The sequence below is a fragment of the Camellia sinensis genome, chromosome 15 (assembly GCF_055761805.1).
Source record: "Camellia sinensis isolate YWXY chromosome 15, ASM5576180v1, whole genome shotgun sequence".
In the NCBI taxonomy this organism is placed as follows: Eukaryota; Viridiplantae; Streptophyta; class Magnoliopsida; order Ericales; family Theaceae; genus Camellia; species Camellia sinensis.
In genome coordinates, this window is record NC_138975.1 from 10362317 (window position 1) to 10385236 (window position 22920).

General features: G+C 36.6%; 1 protein-coding gene and 1 pseudogene across 1 annotated transcript; one reads left to right on the forward strand and one right to left on the reverse strand.

Moving 5' to 3' along the window:
- Positions 1-1300: 1300 nt before the first annotated feature.
- LOC145812721 (uncharacterized) lies at positions 1301-3072 on the forward strand. Its single transcript, XM_082907783.1, has one exon. It carries the CDS (start codon positions 2280-2282, stop codon positions 2892-2894), a length of 615 nt encoding a protein of 204 aa, XP_082763909.1. The 5' UTR covers positions 1301-2279; the 3' UTR covers positions 2895-3072.
- Positions 3073-4270: 1198 nt separating this feature from the next.
- Positions 4271-22920, reverse strand: part of LOC114302224 (uncharacterized) — a 30676-nt pseudogene continuing 12026 nt past the window's right edge.

Here is a 22920-nt window from a genome sequence, read left to right on the forward strand (position 1 = left end):
TAATGTTAAAGGTGCCGCCAATGAGTGCAATTCATGATTGATGTAAAAGCATAGCAACAAAATTCTTTCAATTATACTACTTGTACCATATTTTCGTCTAATATGTGGGCGAATTTGGGAATATGGTTAAATGTTAATTTTTAGTTTTTAACCTATTTTGTATCATATCATCTTTCTATTTTTTTATACGTTTTTTTTTCAAAAGAGGAAAAAAATTAGCTTTTAACCAACTTTCTAAAACAACCATTTGTCTATTATCTGGGCTGTCTTGAAAAATTGGTTTAAAATTGACTTTTTAATTTTTTTTGACTTTTTTTTTTTAAAAAAAAATGTATAAAAAAGTAGAAAGATGATATAACTCAAAATAAGTTAAAAATCAAAAATGGACTTTTAACCATGTTCCCAAATTGGCCCCTAATATGTATTCACAATTATTAATATAATGAGTCCATTTATATTTAATAAATGAATGTATCGCAAAATAAAACGTGATTATTTAAAAAATATATAAGCCTACATTGTTGAAAATTTTAAATATATTATATTTATATGTGTGGCTTGTTTTTTATTTTTATTTTAGATAGGGTATGTATGGCTTGTGTATATGAAAAGATTTTTTTTTTTTTATAGATGAAGTGTATATGAAGAGATAGAATTAGGTAATTCCAAGATTTTAGAATATGGTCATGGAATGATTTATTTGTCAAGAGGAAAAGGAATTTTTATTTATTTATTTATGTATTTATTTATTTATTGTTTTTTAATAGACAACATAAAATAAGAAAGGATCTTTGATTGACATAGTCGTAAAATCGGTTATAAATCTTTTTCTTTTTTTTTTTTAAATGATAGACAATTTTTCAAATTAAAATCTTAGATACTGTTTTTTCTAAAAACACTTGGTAGGTATAATTCTCTGAATCATCACTACACTAGTATCAGCTAGACTTCTACCTCAATCATGACAACCATATTGAACGTAATCATATTACATATATAACAAAATAAATAAATAGATTAATTTTTTTTTCTAGAAGAGTAATCTTCTTCTGTGTATTATATACACCTTAATAGCTCATAAGTTCAATTTTGGTGATTCAAATGGTTCATTTTATATATAGTTTATCGAACAAATCATTTATGTAAAAAAAATCAAATTTATCATAATTAATTAACTAAATCACATTTATCTCAAACAAAATGAACGATATATTCTCAAAATCACACTACTAGAAAGTTCCACTCCTGTTTTCTTACTATTAAATACAAAAGTAGCAGTGATAGAAAATTTTAGTAAGCTAAGAAATCCATTTATATATAGCATTTTTTTCGTAAGCTAGGATTCAAATTCAACACCCCAATCCATCCTTTCTTTCTCTCTTTAGAAAGAGTGAATCCACGAAGATTTTTTTTTGTTTTTGGCTATGATTGATCCATATAGGTTTTGATTACCATAAATAAGTAGTAAACAAACTAGATGAGTTGTTTTCCTCTCACCCACTTCCTCTTCTCTCTCGTCTTATACACACACATGCAATCATAGGAAAGGCACACATAGTTCATTGCTCAGTGAAGTTGAAGGAAATTCCCACTCTATTCTTCATGACTGAAAATAGATGAAAATTGGGATTTGTGGGCTGTGGTGAGAAGTTGTTACACTCCTGCCACCACATCTGCTTCTGCCACCGCCACTAAGTATGTTACCCCACCAGAATACCCCATACCTGTCTCAGTTTTTATGGTTTTTGAACAGAACAATTGTAACACTTTCGGGAGAAGAAACAATGGTTTTGAGGAACTAGATCAAGTTTACAGAACTTCCTTTGCACACTCACAACCTATCATCAACCCTCTTCTTGGTGGATTGAATCACCTAAAACAACCACAACCCATCTAATGGCAATCCCACACCCTTTGGTTCTGTTCTTAGTGGATTCAATCACCAAAAACAAGAACCACCACCACCACATCCCCAACCCATGAACCCTAATATCATCCACACCACACCCTCCAGTTCTGTTTTTGGCAATTCTAGTAAACTAAAAACACACTCCATGACGAACCCTAATATCATTAATCCAGAAGAAGAGCAAAAACCACAACCCATCAACCCTAATATCATGGACAAAGAAGACGAAGCAGAACAAAACCCATAACTCATCAACACTAGTACAGTTCTTCTACTTGCACAAAAAGCACTAGGCATAACCATCTCGCATGGGTGTGAGATACACAAAAATGCTGAACTCACCTCATGTGAGAGAGTTGTATATAATACTATGATTGGTAATATGACCACCGAGCCCTCTATTTTTGTTCTTGGTGAGTCCTGTAACCAACCACCACCACCACCACCACCAACAACAACACCAACAAAGAAACAGCACTATCGGAAACATCCACAACCACCACCAGCAAAACCAAATATACTACCAGAGCAATGTGGGTATCAGTATCAGAGGAAGAGAAGTCAGAGGACAGCAGCAGTGGAGGTGGATGCTGAAAACCTCCCAGAGGTGGATCCATGGAACTGGCGTAAATACGGAAGAAAGCCCATCAAGACATCGCCATACCCGCGAAACTACTACAAGTGTAGTAGTGAAGGAAACAAGTGCGAAGAAAAGAAATATGTGGAGAAGAGTCTGGAAGATCCAGAGAAATTCATGGTGTCGTACAGTGGCAAGCATCACCATTCTCCTCCACGCCGCCGCAATACTCTCTCCTGCACTACACGATTTAAATCATCCACCACCACCAAGAAAGCTTCATGTTCAAACGAGGATGCAGTGCATGACAATATTACGATAGAGGTAGAAGATGATGATGACAAGGAGGACATATTGAATTGCGAAAATGTTTTCATGGGTCTTCAAGATTTGGTTGGAGGCTTCTGAATGACAGGGAAGGTTGACATAGGTTGATTTCCCAAGCTTACTTTTTTAGTAACTAAATTTTCTTCATTCTTTTTTTTTTTTTTTTTTGGGTTCGATGTCGAGTTGAATTTTTTTCAGTTCAAGGACTCGTTTGAGATTATTTCATAAATCATAATAGAAGTTGGTAGTTTTTGATTAACTGGAGAATGGAAAAGAATAATCATTTAGTCTCACTAAGTTTTGGAGAAGATAAAATAAATAAAATATTTTTTGGTGCGCATGCTGCAATATTCTCCTCACATTTTTTGTTCTAATTCTGTGTACCTAGCATTTTTATAAAAACAACATAATAATATTAGAAACGAACAAAACACAATAAAAATGGAAGAAAAAAACAAATCCTTCTCTCTACTATAACTCACATTCCTGTCCACATATACATATATATATATATATATCTATATTTAATAGCACTGCTCTTTAATTCTGTTCCTCTTCTGCTTCTCTTTGTGGGTACAAGTCCCATAAGGATGAACCTTGCAATCCCTAGTTTGTAACTCGCCATTGTCGAACTCAAGACTAAAGCACAAATATATACATACATTATATACACATAATATACATCGAGATAAAAAGACAAATGGGAAGAGAGAGAGGGAAATTTTTAGCAGTTCTGGGTAAATCTTAATGTTGGTGGGATGTTAAATCATGCATCGTTTGTTACATCTCTCTTTAGCCCAAATCATCAATAGATTGTCCTCGTAACAAACATTTAAGAGAAGCGCAAAAGTTTAAAATGAGAATGCAAACTATTATTCAGCAATGTTCTTCTATTTAAAAAAGAAACTTCCCTCTCGCTAGCTAGCTAGCTAGGTACACACAATTTGTGTCTTTGCATTTTCTCACTTTCAGGAGTTATTATAACTAAAAATAGTACAAGAGCAGAGCATCCAAAGGTTCGTAAATAGTGAAACCTAGGACAAAAATTCCCAACTCGACCATTTGGCCATGGGATGATCATTCATGATTCAACAATTATGAACAAATATATCACGTGAAGAAAAGAATCGCACCTTAAAACTATTACCATGAACCATCATCATTGTCCATTATTCTAGCTCTTCCATTTCCATCTCCAGAATCTTAAGAAAATCGCTACCTGAACCATCCAATCTAAGCACTAAAACAATCTGCCCCTTCCTTGCCACTAACCTCATTTACGTATCAACAACAATTTCATTGGGTATGGGGACTACTACCATCAGTTTTGCGTTACTTTGCCTTTTGGTCAAGGACTGTCAAATTTTATTTTGCAAGATTTAAGTCTCAAATGCAAATCCATTGATAGCGTAGATGCTTCAAACAAAATTTGAGTTGTTGAGTCATCTTCACTGAGATTACAAGTCACTTTCCATTGGTCTTTCAGAATCTGTTCTAATCTTTTCGGGTGTAGTTTCACTCTCATGGAGCTCCTCCTTGTAGCTCGAGGTTTTCCCTGCCAATTGTTGGTCATCCCCACTAATATAGCTAATGCCCTTATTAGAAATAACAAAAGCACCAGAATCTCCATTGCAGTGATTAAAATCACCAGATCCACTAAGCACCATAACGCCCTTGTCCAAGTGATTCCCAACTCGTTCCTCAAAAGTAGGAGACGAAGAATTACTGCACTTAGAATGAGACTTTCCCACATCTTTTGTCCTCACACCATTTTGATTAAGAAAACCAGGTTTTGCAAATCCACTAATACGCCTTTATTAGGATTGTAAGAAGATGCACATTCAACTAGTTCTGAAGGAGCTTTTGCTTTCCCATCTCTCTTTGGAGAATTGTTGCCAGAATGCTTTCTGAGAAAACCTGGAGGAAACAGAGGCTTCAACTTTCCTTCAGAAGAATTTCTTCTAGCCAACTTCCCTGTGGCATCCTTAGTACTGCTAGATGATGGCAAGCCCTTTCCAGTCTCCATTTTTGCCTGCTCACCGTTGCAATCAACAGGACTAATCTCATCAAGAAGTTCACCTGAGCTTAAATTACCAACAGGAGCATCATGAGAAATTTTTCCCTCCTCACAGACACCATTCTGTATTGGCTGAGCGCTTTCACTTGAAGATTCAGTCAACCTTTTGGCACTACTTCTCTCAGCTGTATTCTCATCAACAACAGAATGAGGAAAGTCTGATTCAGAATTCTGAGAATAAGCTTCAGGCTTAACCATCTCACTTAGAGAAGAACCAACCGCAAAGACTAATCTATTAGCATGTACAACAGGAGAAGCGGTTTCTTCAATCGCATGAGAATATCCATTGCCATGTACTTCAATATCCTGTGGAACAGATGAACTTGACTCAAAATCTACCATTTCAATGTCCTCTCTCACATCTTCAGAATTAGTTCTCTCCTTTTCGCAAGTAAAAACTTTTTCTTGTGAGTCGCTATCAAATGACAAGGAACCAGAAGTACATATGCCATTAATTGACTCAGCTGTAGTGAGGAATTCAACTGATTGTTTGACATGGGGCTCCCCTTCTTGAATTATTTGCTGCTTCCCCTTAGTTAAAGATTCAATTGGCTTCAGACATGATGGTCAAGCACAAACCTTGAAAGCAACAGCAAACAAGATGATTTATATATACATATTATTAGGTATTCAACAAAATTGATATTGCCCAAGATTAGTCTATATGCATAATTTTTGTGAGAGGCCTCATGCTTTTGTGGGCTTAAAAATATGTTGTAACAATTTTCAATATCTTGGGGTCATTGCAATAACTTTTAGCTGGAGTGGAGGGTCCAGTGGTTGATCTCCTCCAGGCTCCACCAGGAATTCATGGGCAGCCTTTGCAGTCCATTATCATAACTAGAATCCAATTACAGAAACAACCCCAATTTAATCGGCATATTAGCCCCTTAAGAGTGTGCTTAGTGTGCAAGTGTTAAATATAGGGTTTTGTTGTCAGAGTTTTCAAATAGATGCTATGAAGTGCCGAATCATTGAATGAATTTCACATATGATTCTCCCTAACCAGAAAAATCAACCAAGTCTTTTTAAGGCAACAAGCTTTGTAGTACTAATAACAGTCTATTTGTATGGGATGATTTGGAGAGAAAAGAAAAGATAATCCCTTATAACCTACTCTTTGAATCTCTCCAAAAGTGGAGAGATTTGAAGAAGCCTCAAAAGTCAAGCTACAGGAAATGATCGCACATATAAATGGATAAAATAAAAAATGAGTATCGTGTTGTTTTCAAGAAGCCTTATTTATAATATTGCCTATAATTTAAATCAAAATTTGGCAAGTTTTGCTGTCACTAAAAAAAGGTTGAATATGCAATGAATGTAATCTTTTTAAATGATATGTTTAAGATAATGATCAAGAAAAAAAAAATCATATAGTAATACCAGGATGAAGGTCATATTAAATAGCATGTGAAGGGGTTTTAAGATATAAGAAAGTAGTTTACTTAACAGGAGAAAAAAGAAAGATATAAGAAAGTAATGACTAAATAAGAAAGTATTTTAACTTGTATTAGGATTAACACAATTTCATTAATGAATGAGAGAAGCCATAAGGCGCAAAAGAGAAAGCAATGAGCTGTCTTTCACCATTGGTGATAGGTCTGCTCCTCATCTACTTCTTCCTCATCAAGGAGATGTAGGATTAGAGGTTGTTACAACTTAGTCTTTTCATCAAAAGAGGGCTTGGCCATATGTTTCAAATCACATTTTAAGACATTATTCCACGTCAATCATGAACATGTGTATCCACTGAATTTTAGGTGATAGGCCATCCTTGAGTAACAAAATGTATGACAATTACTCTTATATTGAAATTGACAAGTCACTAGTAGCAGGGAAAGTAAGAAGATCAGCTACCTGCTATACAACAGCATATAAGCCCCCTGCGAGAGCACCTCTTCCAAATCAACCCTCATGACCTGAAAAAAAAAAATTATGAATCAAGTTAGATGAAACTACAAATTCAAGTAGACTAACAAAAACAATACATGTTTCAACAAGACCACATAAATATTGCATTTTCTACTGATGTTTGTCTTAACCAGAATCAATTATGTCCCGTATTTTTGCATAATGAACAGAGATTTACAAACTAAATGCGCACTGACAATGAACCAGCAGTAAAATTCAAAGAGTATGATACAGACGACAGAGGAAGCTTCCATGGAGGACATTCTCAAAATGCAATGGGATTTTTTTCGAAGAAGTGAGATCACCAAGTCTTACACTCGGTGTTATCAGATAGATGCCTTGGCGAATGGATGTCAACACACACACACACACATATATGTATAGAGAGTTTAACATGGTGTAACTGGACAGAAATATATTCACATATAGGACACATGCTTATCTGTACATGTGGTACTCGTTCATTTTTCCCACTTTTTTTTTCTTTTTGGGTCCCTGGGTACACACACACACACACACACACACACACACAGAGATAGCTATTTCTAACTTGCAGTCATCAATCCTGTACCATTTTCCACAAAAATCCTTTGTATAACTAATGTAATGGCCGAAAAATAATGCATTTAGCATGTCAACATGGACAACCACTGTATATAGCTTGTAAACATCGTTACCATCTCCTACTTCACTCATGTAAGGGCTAAGATCTAAAGTCTCAGGGAAAGTCACCCTCTTGTTAAGTTTCCCAAACCTCCTGCTCTGCAAAAAATATGTGCATAAATTAGAACTTATCAGAGAGAATAATAAAAATTTCAAACTTCTTCAAGCATTTAATTCACAAAACCAAAACTAAAATTCTGCTATGGACTAATCACCAATTCAAGATGTAGTTCAAAATTTAATTAGATGGCAAATTAATGACTACTATTGTCACGACCCCATTCCGCCCCTAGTAGAATGGTGTCATGATGGCCAGTAATCTGAGATTACCGAAGGCCAACTTTCAAAATTCACACACAATCAGTGTATTACGTATGGGGCTAACATGTACGGAAGCAATATATACAAATGTAATTAGTCCATAAGAGCAGTGCATAAGTTAAATGGAATGGCATACATCTTTACGTAGCTTTAATACAACAAAATGAAGTACAAAAATACATCTTGACCAAAAGGCTTCTCAGCCATCAAATACAAAATACAATAAAGTACAACTAAGAAGCATAATCTTCAAGATGCTGCAAAAGTCCAAAATCCAAAACAGGTAGCAAGTACTTCTAGGCGTCACCGCCGTCCTGCTCGTCACCTACATATATATAGAGAGGGGTGAGCTTGGATACTCAGTGAATGGTACAAATAATAAAGGGGTTTACATGAATGATATCCGAAATCTTCATCAAATCAAGGCATAACACATCTTGTACAAAATCCAAGGGCAAATCAAGTTTATCTAACAAATCTTTCAAGTCTCAACAATTAAAGTCTTTCGAGTTCCAAGGGATGACATTAACAAAGGTTGTGCTACAAGTGCTTATAGTCCCCTAGCACGTACGGACTCTTCAAGATTGTGCTACAAATGCTTATAGTCCCCTAGCACGTACGGACTTTTCAAGATTGTGCTACAAATGCTTATAGTCCCCTAGCACGTACGGACTTTTCAAGATTGTGTTACAAATGCTTATAGTCCCCTAGCACGTACGGACTTTCAAAGGTTGTGCTACAAATGCTTATAGTCCCCTAGCATGTACGGACTTTCAAAGGTTGTTATCCAAAACAAGACGAAAACTTGATACACAAAATAGGGATAATCATTCATGCTTAACAAATACTTTTCAAAACAAGGCAAAGCTTTATCAAAACTTTATAACATAGCTTTATTAAAAATACCACTCACATAGTTCTTCAATGTCGGGGTCACGCGAGAGTCCAAGTCCTACAAACACATGGCAAAGTCTATTGAATGCACTTTCAAACAAGCTTTACATGAATACAAATGATTTCGACATTCCTTCAAAACTAAGTCGAACCAAAACAAAACACTGTTCCTCATCTCAGGAAAACATAATGGGTACCAACCAGATCTTGGCCGAGGTCCCACACCTCCTTGCCGAGGTGTGGTCCCGATGGCCACATTCAAGGAAATGAAGTCGGGAAAATCTGGGTTTCCCTTTCTTGAAGAATATGAACATGAAGAACATGGATGCAAAGATCATAACTTATCATTACAAAATCTGAGATTTCATGCTATGAATTTAAAAACATGGACCTGGGCACCCATACTCGAAGACTTTATGAAAATAAACACAAAAACATGAATTTTGATGCAAACTTTCGGATCAAACAAGGCTTTTTCTTCAAAAAAACATGAATACCACTTTCTCTTCCTAAACCCAACTTTAAATCGATGCATGGCTTGCAAATTAGGTTCGATCATGCAATGCAGCTAGATGATCAATAAGAACAACAAGAGTAGATTAAGATTCTAACCTCAAAACACGAATCAAACGATTTGAACTCTAAGGATCAAGATTGGGAATCTATTCCTCTTCTAAGAACTTTTTCTTCTTCTTCTAGAGCTTCTATCTCCTCACAAACAAAGACATATAGTAAATGACACATTTCTAGGTCTGCTGGCTGACTTAACACTCAGCTGGGACACGTGGCACTACCGGGTTGGTTCTCCTCAAAAGGTGGCTAAGTGAAAAGACACGACTATGACAAAGTGTGTTCAACAAGCAAGATGGCATAGGCACTCCGGCGGGTAATGATCTCGGCTAAGAACAAGACATCGGCAAGTAGGGGAACAATGATCTCGGCTAGGAAGGACAACGCTTGACTAAGCTGTGCCACACCTTGGCCTAGATGTGCCATACCTCGGCTAGGTCATACCACTCCAGGACAAGATCACTTAGGTGCAAAGGTAACATCTCGGCCTAGATAATACACATCTCGACCTTGGGGATGAACACCTCAGCCTAGATAATGACATCTCGGCCAATATGTCAGGGCAAAGGTGGAGGTCAAACAAAGTGGTTCCAAGATAATTCTAGACTGAAGATGACCTCGGCTAAACTCACACCAAGCAAGGTACAAAACATGCGAGAAACACTTAAGCAAGACAAATCAAGGTTTGCAAAGATGCAATATATCAAGACAAGATCATGTAATATATGCAAGCTTGACTAGGGTAGAGTGAGGGTCTTTACAACTATGCTATGCTATTTCCACAGCCTAAGTATTGACTGCTTCCATATGCACCTCACTAGGTGGGCCCAACGTGTGAGTTGGTGCAGTGCCACCAAAAAGGTGTGGAAATAGTGGTTCTCCCTTGAAAATTGTTGAAGATATACCCCAAGCAGGGAGGAGGAAAAGAGGAAAGACTACTAATATATATATATATACCAAAAGTGAAGGAAAGAAAAACTTATCACAAACCTGAAACCTCTTTAAAGCAATTGTAAGAATGTCTGGGGCCCTTCAAACAGTAACACGCTTCCATGCCATGACATACTCATTGCATCTGCAAAGAGATTGGCTTATTACGATCTTAATACCATTGATTTAGTGGTGTTTACAACAGAACATTTGCGGCAATATGTTTACAAGTAATCATTTATATTAATAATTATTACTACATTAGTGGAAAAATCAAACCCCCACAATGGGATATCATTGAATTGGTCCTTCTTCACTAGGAAAAAGAGTTGGCATCAGTAAAGGTTCAAATTCAAAGACAAATAGAACTATTGTGTCCTGATGTACCATATATAAAAAATAAAATAAAATAAAATAAATAAAAGGCCATGCTAACGAGAGCCCTATGAGCTGTCATTAAGGTGGAGATCATGCCGAAATAGTTATGGGTCCCAATATATTTTTCACATATCCCTACTAGAGTAAATATAGCATACCAGTGGTAGCCTACAAAAAAAAAAAAAAAAAAAAAAAAAAAAAAAACATAAAAAACATAACAAGGCAATGTATCTCTATGCTTGACATGAAAACAAGAACAACCCTTACCCATCACATTTATACATATTATCTCCGTGAAGCCACTCTCTAACAGCGAATAGGTCCAAGCATTCCTCTAAAGATGTGGCATCCCCTTGAATTTCAACAGTTAGATCCATCATATTTTCATACTGATTTGAAACATTATTGCATTTTGAACAAATCACCTGGGAAATAAGAGAGAGAAAAAAGGAATTAACACATTCAGGACAGAATCAAAGAAAAATTGTTATGGCTAGATGCAAAAACTATTTTCATACTGATTTGAAACATTATTGCATTTTGAACAAATCACCTGGGAAATAAGAGAGAGAAAAAAAAGAATTAACACATTCAGGACAGAATCAAAGAAAAATGTTTATAGCTAGATGCAAAAACTATAGGGCACACAACGTTATATGGGTGTTTGGGAAATGGGTTTTTATGTAAGTTTTTTTAGTTGTAGGATATTATTGGATAAATTTTTTTTGGTGTTTGGGAAGATAGTTGGGTTTTTTTGTGGTTAGATGTGATGTTTGTGAGAGAAAAAGTGAAATGATTATGGGGTTGGATGTGATATTTTATTTGGATTTGTTTTTTTTTTTTTTTTTTGGTTTTGTAAAAATTTTGTCATTTAGTGAAAAAAATCAAAAAAAAAAACCCAAACCCAAAACTTGCCAAACACCACCTATAAAACAACAAATTTACCTCAAGTCTAAGTGTGACGGGTTATAACATTTGAGGCACAGCCACGAAGTGAACTGTCACTCCTCGAGGCTTGCCTTATGCCCAGTTATGATCTAAACAACTACACCAGCTTCTAGTAAGCAATTAAAATTCTTTTCCCTCATAGTTTTATTGATTTATTTCAACTAACATTCTATTTATAACTATGTAGCACATTCAAAGTTTTTAAAGCCCATTCAGCTGTTATTTGACACCAGGAATTGCCAGATAAAACAAAGTCAAGGGACAACAAAGCCACATATGACTGAAAGAAAAAGGAAATAACATTATCATGATGGATATGCTGGAATCATAAAATAATTATGTTAAGAATCTACCACCTGCATGCTCAACCAGAGTAGAAACAAGAATGGGTAGATCCTAGATACTTGCAAGTCAACAGAATGTCAGAATCTATAACGGTGCATTTCACAGATTAATATCAAAACCTCAGTGTAATTGCAAGCTACCTGAGATTGGAGATGACCCCCAAATATATGTTGAATAAGGGTTGTTTCTTGAGTGCTAGGATGAAGGGCCTTCTCTCCCCCAAATTTATCTAGGCACACTGATTGCATAGTATCGATAGCAAACCTGCAAAATGAATGAACTTAAGGCTCCATTTGTTTTGACGTAAAATGTTTTTGTCTAAAAAATTTAACTCATTTTCTGTTGTTCAGTTGAACAAAAAACAAGTAAAATATTTTTGAAGGAAAATATTTTTGCATCATTTTCTCAAAAATGACTTACCTTTAAAAATTTTGCAAATCAAGTTTTACAAAGTTAACTCTCACTCACTACCTTTTCGACATGTTTAGCCTATTCAAATAAATATCTTAGCTCACTAAAAAATCATAAATGACACTTTATTGGATCAAAATTTCTCTTTTAGGCACTAAAATGTTTTTGTTTCAAGTGTTAACCAAACGCCGAAAACCAAAAAGAAAAATATTTTTTCTATGTAAAATCAATTTACAAGAAAAATATTTTTTTGTGAAAATATTTTATGTTGAAACAATTGGAGCCTAAATCAAAATGAAACGTGTAAAATTTGTTATTGAAATCAGTAAAACTTTATCATATTAAACCAACACTGGCCATCAAATACATGAGGGTTCATGATAAAGTTTTCTTTATAGATAGAGACAAACTACGTTAAACTAGGAGTAAAGCAAGTAATAGGACCTCATGAACTCATGTGCATCCTCTTGTTTTCCATAGCCAAGGTCACCACCAATATTAGGTAACCGCGAGAGAATATTAATTGGTGAAAAGGGATGCCGACTTTCACTGGATCTTTCGACATGGGTTTGAAATTCACAAAGGAAGCACTAATCATTCCGTCTGCCTGAGCAACAAGAAACAATAAACAAAAGAGTGGGAAATTGTTTGATCATCCATAAAATATAGGCCACAAAAAGTTCTGGTCTGCATTTACATTCTTTTCGATGGCCTTTCTCCAACAAATAGGCAACAAGGGGCCGAGTGTACACAAGACATTATAGAACCACATTAGCAAAACAGCTGCACAAATACAATTACAATATAGCACATTGTGAGTTAAAACTGGATACTTAAGCATGTGCACTTTATGCAATTAAAGCTCTCAAGCTAGTGAAACCATCTGAACAATAAGTTTAGAACAAATAATGGAATGGAAAACACAGACCTATTTCCACAATCAAGAAGCCCACATGGAGGAAATCCTCGCTTGTCCCAATTAAATAGTTCCACAAAATCCTCATAGGGGAAAAGAATCTGAAATGTTACTGCACATTACTGGTGTCCTTCCCAACCAAAAGGCATACTAAAATATATGATTATAAAGATTAATAAAAAGGAAATTATTTACCTCTTTTGACTATTTGGTAATATTAACGGTTCCACTGGAAGGAACTAGTGCAACTGCACTAGAATCTCTCTGTCCATGCTGCATATATGCAGACTGCATTGATTTGACCTGCCCAGATAATTGAAAGTCCTTGCATTTTGTCTTATGCCCAGATTTCCAATGGGAAGTTTGACAAGCACCAGAGCTGGGATAATGGAAGAAAGATTTAAAACATTAAAAACTCGTATGAAATATATAAAGGCAAACCTAGCTACAAGTCACGTGCAAGAAAGCAAGAAGAGAAGATCAAACTCTTATGACAAAGAAGTGGGAATTAAGACGAAGCAGCAATACATAAAACCATAGGTTAATTACAAAAGATCCTGAGGTTAATTCCAAGAACAGAAAATAATACAAGAAACTTAAAGAGGAATAAATAAAAACAGAAAGTGCTACCAAATAAGCTTATAGCAATTATCTCCTGAACAAAAAAACAAAAGCAAGACACACACTGAAATTTCTTCCGTGGGAGTCACTTCTCAGGGTGTGTTAACGAAGGAACAAAAAAAGGTCCACATAAAAAAGAAATGTCTACCCAGAAGGATCAAAATGATTAAGGTCCTTATTCAGACTAGTTGCAGATGATTGCTGACCAACCTAAAACTTCTAACTAGTAGCTTTTTTTTTTTTTCTTTTTTTGATAAGTTCATCTAATCCAATATCAAATCCATACTATTACTTCAATAGTAAACAGTTATCGAGAATGGTTCTATTCTCACTGTTCATCAAATTTTATAAAGCAAAATTTAATGTTTGAGGAAGAAAGGCAATTTAAACCTTTGGCAAAATATCACCGACAGTTGTACAAATAACATCAGTTGTTTAAAGCCAGTAGTTTCCTTTTAAGGACATCCTGCCACATGAAAAGGCTTGTCTCTTCAATTTGAAAGAAGCGAACTGGATTGGGACACAATGATAAATCCAGGTTTTCAAATTAACCGGCTGAGCTGCTCAATAAGTAGCCAATCTGACTCTTTAAGGTGAGGGTAGAGCTTATCAACAGCTATGGCATGCTTTTAGGACATTAACTGAAACATAAACTTTAAACTTATTGACAAGTATAGCTAGTACTGTACTGCCTACATCCTCACTTCTATTCAATATATACTTTGAAAATGAATTTATTTATTTTTTCTCAAGTAACTCATACAGTGTATCTAGAAATGTTTTGCACCAAATTACCATAGCACAAAATCTAAAACCGTGGTTGGCAATCAAATTAAACAAATCAAAAAACAATAGTCGCCAACACGTAAAATTCCCATCAAACTATAACTTACAGCTATGTACTTTAATACTTCTCACATATCTTTGCCTTCTTTATAAAGGATGCATCTTCCTTTCTATCTCCATTTCATTCAATTTACCTCTTTTTAGAACAGAAAAGAGAAATAAACATAAAAAAGAAACATATTTTAATACAGCACGGAGTAGTAATAGATCGTGATGCTCTTTCTAAAACCTTCCACTCTTCAATCTTGGGAAATGAGATACTATGTCATCTGGAAAAGAGGGAGTGCCTGGCTTTTTCGATGCAGCCTTCACCTATCATTATACGAAAAGGTTTATAGTCAAAATTTTAAATAAAATTACCACGACAGTTTTAAGATTCAATATATGATATTTCTAGATCTTCATTGAAGCAACATTGACATTTAAGGACTGCTTGGTAGATGTCGAGGGGGCATACCATGATACTACCAATGGAAAGGCTTATAATTTTTTAGACTTCTGTGGAATGAATTAGCATTTCAAAGTTAAGGTTCTACGCATTTTTCAATCCATGCCAATGTGCATACATGGATTGCTTCAACTAAGAGTTCAGCTTACTGTAATTCTTTTTCAAATTGAATTTTTTAAATGAAAAACACCAATGCTTAAGACTCATGTCATGCATCCTAGACGTATATGTTAGGAAGTTAAAAATGGAAAAACCAGGCTTTCACCATTTAAACACTATTTGAAATAAGGAGGGATAGGAGAACAACAGTCCACACAAATCATAGCTTTAAGATGATTCCCAATTGACCACCCTTTTAAAAATCCAAAGCTACAAAGGTACTAACCAACCAAGTGGAACTCTTTCATCAAGCATACAAAACTTACTTTGTCCCTTATCAGGAGTGACACTGCAATCCTACCAAGTACATCTTCTATCCTTAGTCCCTTAGGAACACCATCTGCAGCAAAATAATGAGTGAAAACAAAAAATTAATACCAGATAAAAAAAAAAAAAAGAAGAGGCGAGAGAGAGAGAGAGAGAGAGAGAGAGAGAGAGAGAGAGAAATTAAGGTCATAAAAGATGTAGACAGAGCAGCAGAAAAACTAATTATAAGGGACAAACTGATCAGTGGGTGCACTTACTGATCACTTGTGGTAACTGATTACTAGTTTGAGAATCAATATCCATGGAGCATGGGCTTGGTATATCGAGAACCTTGGCTTCAGTCTCCGGCTCTTCAATAGGAGTCTCATTTGCTTTTGTGTCACCCTACAATAATATCAAATAATAAAGAGAAACCATATGAGTTAAGTATTGCTTCATTGCAATTACCTAAGAATGCAATTTATGCAGTCTATTTCGCTAGCAACTCTTTCATATAGAACCATATTCAGAGTTCGTAGCGATTAACTCACATAGGAAGATGAAATAAACAAACCGTCAAACAAGAATTAGGATGGTATGCTTTTGATTTTTGGTTAACATAAATATCAAAAAGAAAATAAACCTAAATAGAAAATAAATTGCTTCATTTTTCTTTGGCTGGTCAAAAAGTATTTTGGAAATTCCAACCAAACCGTGCCAAAATATTTTTTCCAACATTAACACACCAACGAGAAGAATATGCAGGAAGTAAAACTTGTGAATGAACTTACAAAGACTTCTTTTTGGTATTCTGTGTTTAGTAATTTCTCTAGAAAAAGAACCATTTTCTTGATAAATTCAACCTGTCTTCTCTGCATCTCTCTATAATGATATAATGACGAAGAATCTTGAAATAACTGTGATCGGTTTGCAACGCCAGGTGCTCTGTTTGCAGCATCAACTGCTAAATCGTTCCCAACAACAGTTCCTTTTGTCTCATTCATAGGAGTTTCAGCATTAACCACATTTGCACCATCTTGTGATTGAGATGCTCCTGGTACAGGGAGAGTTATAACCGGAAGATTCAGCTCCTGACAAATAACCTCTTGAACCTTCAGGTCCTTGTCATCAACAATAGCTTGCCACCTTCCATAGCCATGCCTTCACATCCAACCATATTAGTTATGAACATAGATTGTTAATATCTATCATATATAAACTATGAGCACTTATCTTACGACTAATCCTATCAAAGTTTGGGCTTGTTTGGTGCAGTTTATGGAGCTTCTTATAGATTTTTTATTTGCAAATTTGTGCCAGAATGTTTGGTGTTTGGCACTCACATAAAACATTGGGGGTATGACATGCTATGGAAATGCGACTTGCCCTATAGTTCTGGAAAAATAGTGCACATGACACAGACATTTACTCATAAACACACAAGTACTTCCATAGACGCATAAATTCACAGATAAAAAATGTATTTCTTGTCACGTCTTTGTATTTAGTCAAAATCCACTTTTGGAATTATTCAAGTTCACAAGGCTTGAGCTCATCCAATGACCATTTTATTTGTAACGCCCTCAAAATAATACATAAAACCCCACATTCTTGACATGCATTGATATAAGAGAAATAAACACTTTTCCATTCATCAGAGTAGTCCTTACAAATGTATTACATGTTGACAACAAAAGTAAATGCCCAATGGCTTACAACTTTCCAAGCCAACACTTGGTTATACAAAAGAGAGTACTAACTCATATCATATTAAGCCCTTGGCCTGTATTTACATGTAATACAACAAAAGATAACAAAACAACAAAAGGAGTCTTCAACTCTCAAAACCTTCCAAGCTATGTCCTTGGAGGTGGCATATCACCTGGACCTGAAAATGATATCCCATATAGGGTGAGCCACAGCCCAGTAGAGATATACTAAACCAAATATAAGCAACGACTAAAACAATAGCATGTGATAGATGGTTAACACTTATAAACCAGTTATATCACAACACAGTTCCATGACACTTGTGTCCATGTTACATTTCATTTTCCTTTACTTACCCGAATCAATTCACATACATGGCTCAGAACCTGGCCAAACAATTCAATGAGACTATAACTCATATACTAACACTTCCATATTTCACAATAGATACACATATTTATTGTATCAATACTTCAATTTAATACACATATTTGCTGTATTAATGGAGTCCATCCCCTATCTCCTCCCAAACAGGTTTGAGAGTCCATCCCTTATCTTCTCTCAAACCATGGAGTACATCCCCTATCTCCTCCCACACATTACACATATTCCAAGTATACAAACAATTATCATATACAAGGATCACTCAATGCACATATTTGATGTATTATTCCAACTGTCATATTCGATGACATATTTAATGTGATTAGTTTCGGTTTTCTCTAATCAACATGCAGTATCTACAACAATCAAGATTATCCTCCACCAACAGCCCAAAACAGTTATTTCTAAACAGATAATAAATACATTAATAGATATAATATCAACATTTTCATAGGTGAGTGATAAATTAATCCAACTACACCATTTAATCCCATAATTTCCCAATTTCATTACTCTCAACTCAATTTCACATTTTCCCAAATTAATTATTCATTACAATTAGGGCATTTTCCCCATTTTTCCAATAATAGCCCTAAGGCTCATTTGTCTCCCATAATCCATAAACAACCTCTATTTCAAGTCTATATCACAAATATGACTCAAACATGGAAAACCCCTCTTTTAAAAATTACAAAACAAACCCTAACTTTTTCCAAAATTACCCAACAACCCCAACATATCAAAATGCCCAAAATTTATGACAAAACTCATAAGATGGAGTAGGGTATCCTTACCTTGAAATGAAGAGCTCAAATGGAGAAAATAACCAAAACCCGAAGTGCTCCAAATCCGAGATTTTTCAGATTAAAACGAAGCCCAAGCCACCCTCTATCTTTCTTACAAAGGACTTAGGGTAGAAACACACTAAAACTAGAAGAATCCCTAGAGAGAGAGAGGTCGGATCTAGGGTTTGTAAAACAAAAGAGATGAAAAAGTGAAGTGTTTACCCGCTACTGTCTACTGATATAACACAGACTCGCTCGAGCGAAGGATTGGTCGCTTGAGCGACCAGACACATGGAACTCTCGCTCGAGCGTACAAAGTCTCGCTCGAGCCAAGAATGCGAAGCTTCAGGCCTGCAACCCAGAAGCATGCTCGAGCGACAGAATTCTCGCTCGAGTGAAGAAACTCAAAACATACACCTCGCTTGCTCGAGCGAAGGAAATCTCGCTCGAGCCAAGAAATGCAGCTCTCAGGTCTAGAATCAGACGCAGACACAAGCTCGAGCGAAGGACTTCTCCCTCGAGCCACCAGATACAAAATTCAACTCTCGCTTGAGCGAAGGAACCCTGGCTCGAGCGAAGGATCTAAAACACAGAGCTCGCTCGAGCGACAAAGTCCTCGCTCGAGCGAAGACACCAAAAACTGGGCAGCAACCATTTGTTCCCAATCACACCAAACCTGTAACAAACCTGCCCAACACATCCTATAACTCAAAAATAAGGAATCAAAGGCTAACATCACGATATATACAACAACAAGCTCCACGGAACCTAAGTCCGAATACAACAACCAAATGGGGAAAGACCGGGATCACTATAACCTCCCCCTATAAACAATTTCGTCCCCGAAATTAAGTACGAGTTTTCAAAAGCAAGTTTTTCTCAATTCTCAACAACATTGAAATTTAAAATTTCAGAACTTGACCCATTACCGGTCATTCCATCTCTATTCAAGAGGCATATTATAATACATATTACAACATGAATTTCTTTCAAATCCAACAATTTCCACAATACATGATTCACAATTTCATATCATATTCCCTGTTCATGATACATTTCCATTCCTACAACACATTCAACATATACAATGTTATAATAAACTTCCATTTCAAGGCAAGTTCTACAATACTTCCATAAATCGAAACATATACAATAAATACTCAAACATCCACAAATAGATCCGGATATTTCTCTCGGACCTCCAACTCACGTTTCCAAGTGGCTTCCTCTACCCCATGATGTTTCCACAAAACTTTTACCAAAGGAATAGTCTTGCCTCGCAAAACTTGATTCCGCCTATCCAAGACCCGAACCGGTCTCTCCTCAAACGAGGCATCCTCATCTACCTCTAAGTCGGTCCAATGCAATACATGCGACGGATCCGGCTCGTATTTCCAAAGCATACTAACATGAAACACGTCATGAACTCTGGACAATTGCGGCGGCAAAGCTAAACGATAGGCAACCTCGCCAATCCTCTCAAGGATCTCAAAAGGGCCAATAAATCGAGGGGACAACTTCCCTCTCTTACCAAATCTCATCAAACCCCGCCTAGGTGATATTTTCAAGAAGACATGATCACCCACCTCAAATACCAAAGGCCTCCTCCTACGGTCGGCATAACATTTCTGACGACTCTAGGCTATAATAAGTTCAATTTTCTCCGTCGTTTCCCTCACCAACTCTGGGCGCAACAAAGGTGCATCACCTACCTCAGCCCAACAAACTGGAGACCGGCCATACAAGGCCTCAAACGGTGCCATACCGATACTCGACTGAAAACTATTGTTGTAGGCAAACTCCACCAAGGGCAAGTGCCTCTCCCACGACCCACTAAAGTCAAGGAAACAACCCCGAAGCATATCCTCAAGGATCTGAATAGTACGCTCGGACTGCCCGTCAGTCTGAGGATGATGAGCTGTGCTAAAGGTCAACTTAGTGCCCAATGCACTCTGCAAACTCTGCCACAACCTCGCAGTAAAATGTGGATCTCTATCTGAGACGATCGACACTGGGATCCCGTGCAACCTCACTATGTCCCGAATATACAAGTCGGCAAGATAATCTACCGAATCTCTCACGCGCATAGGGATAAAGTGCGCCGACTTAGTCAACCAGTCTACAACCACCCAAATAGCATCACTACCCCGCTGAGTCCTCGGAAGACCTACAACGAAGTCCATAGTGACATACTTCCACTTCCACTCGGCAATAGGCAAGGGTTGTAACAAACCCGCTGGCCTCTGATGCTCGGCCTTCACTTGCTGACAAGTAAGGCACTTAGACACAAAAACTGCCACATCTCTCTTCATGCCCCTCCACCAAAACTGGCGACCCAAATCGCAATACATCTTAGTGCCTCCCGGATGCACCGCAAGGCGTGAATGGTGAAACTCTTGGAGTACCTCCTCTTGGCAAGACTCTGGTATAAACAAACGGTCTCAGTGTCTCACACTCAGGTCGGGACACACAAACAAACCCTTCTCAACTTTCCCACTGGAGTTCTTCTCCCGGAGGGATTCTACCTCAAGGTCACCTCTCTGTGCCTCTAACACTCGAGTCACAAGTGTAGACTGCGCAACAACAGAAAACAAGGCCGCAGCCTCAATAGATTCGCCCAGAAGCAAATCAAACTCGCCAAGTGCACCCAATATCTCCCACTCCCGGATGGCTATACAAGCTACATCACTAATGGATTTTCTGCTAAGGGCATCGGCTACAACATTGGCCTTCCCCAGATGGTAATGCAACTCAAAGTTCTAATCCTCAATAAACTCCATCCACCTCCTCTGCCTCAAGTTCAAGTCTTTCTATATAAACCGATACTTCAGACTCTTATGATCCAAGAACACCTCGAATCTCTCACCGTAAAAGTAATGCCTCCAAATCTTCAAGGCAAAAATCATAGCTGCTAACTCTAAGTTATGTGTAAGGTAATTCTTCTTGTGTATTTTCAACTGCCGTGAGCCATAGGCTACCACTTTCCCCTCTTGCATCAACACACAATCCAAACCCTCTCGTGAGGTGTCACGCCCCAAAATTTGGACAATTAAATATTAAATTAGGACTAAACCCCAATCAATATTCCATCATCCAAATCCTAGGGGTGAAACAAAAAAAAAACTAAAACGCCAACTAAACCATCCACCATAATTTCATAAACTATCTAATATACCCAGCGTTACAGTAACATTAAATACTTCAAAACAACTTAAATAATGTAAGGTTACAACCCAAGCCAAATTATCCAAAATACTAAGGTCATTAAAAAAAAAATAATTACATAAATTAGTATCAACCCTAAGCTCAAGAAAAATAAAAGAACTCCAAACGACATGTCCTACGATCACGGTTATTTCTCGTCACCACCAAAGCCTCTACTAATCCTGCAAAGGAAGCTCAGCTGCGCTCCAACAGAACGCACCCGAGTTGCCAAGAGACAAAACGGGTCAGTATACAAGTATACTGGTATGAGTACAAGAATTGACACCCACGTGTCCACCAGACACAAACAAAAAGTACATTATTTCTTATCACGGGACAAGACAAGTAGTTCCAACCGTACCGAGACGAATGGGTAGTTTCTCGAGACACGGTGGCATTTAGTTTCTTATCCGTACACAACGAAATATAAATTTATTATAAAATACACAAAATAGAAATAGAAATATGGTGGGTCATCCCTGCATAAAAAGTTAGTAAGACCCACCATCCTGCAAAACAAATAAAGTTAGTATAATTTAATCTTAAGTAACTTGTTGAAACAAATATAGAGTTCCACCGTTTCATACTTAAATAATTCGAATTGATCAAAACTCAAAGAACGAGAGTTGTACAGAATCAAATTTCCTATAAGACAATGCGAACGAATTTAACAGAAACTAAACAGGTTAAGAGAAAAACTTGATATAAAAATCTAGACAGAATTCAATCGAAAAATCTGAAGCTGAAAACGAACCAAAACTGCCCTAAGATGATTTTTTTCGAAAAATTTCAAAACACGAAAAGTGTGCAGAATGATGTTTTACTTCAGTTTACGAGAAACCAATAAAAATGAGCTCGTTTCATGGGTTAAAACAGCCTATAAAATCTGCATTACCAAAAAGAATCAAACCGACAATAACCAAGGTCATCCGATTATAAGTTCTAATCGATCTTTTAAATAAAAAGTTACAACACAAAAGTTGTCCAAAACCACGTATACATGCCTCTCCTCAAATTTCATAATTTATTGAGGTCGATTATTGTTTTTCAAGATGTACAAATCAATAAACTCATAATTAAATTTTTGTACCTTAACTCCACCACTTCGGCCCTCCCCTTCCGGCCTACACATATATCCCATGTGCCTCCCGTATATCTAACACCGCTCCGAAGCCAAACTTGCACGGGGATATCGTCCCGAGTTTGACTCACACTCCCCGGATGGTTAGCATATACGTACGCGCGTAAATCAAAGCACTCGTCTACTCATGAGAACGAGGCAACAATATAAATAACATCTCATCAGCATCATGAGACAAATATAATAATGCCGGGCATAA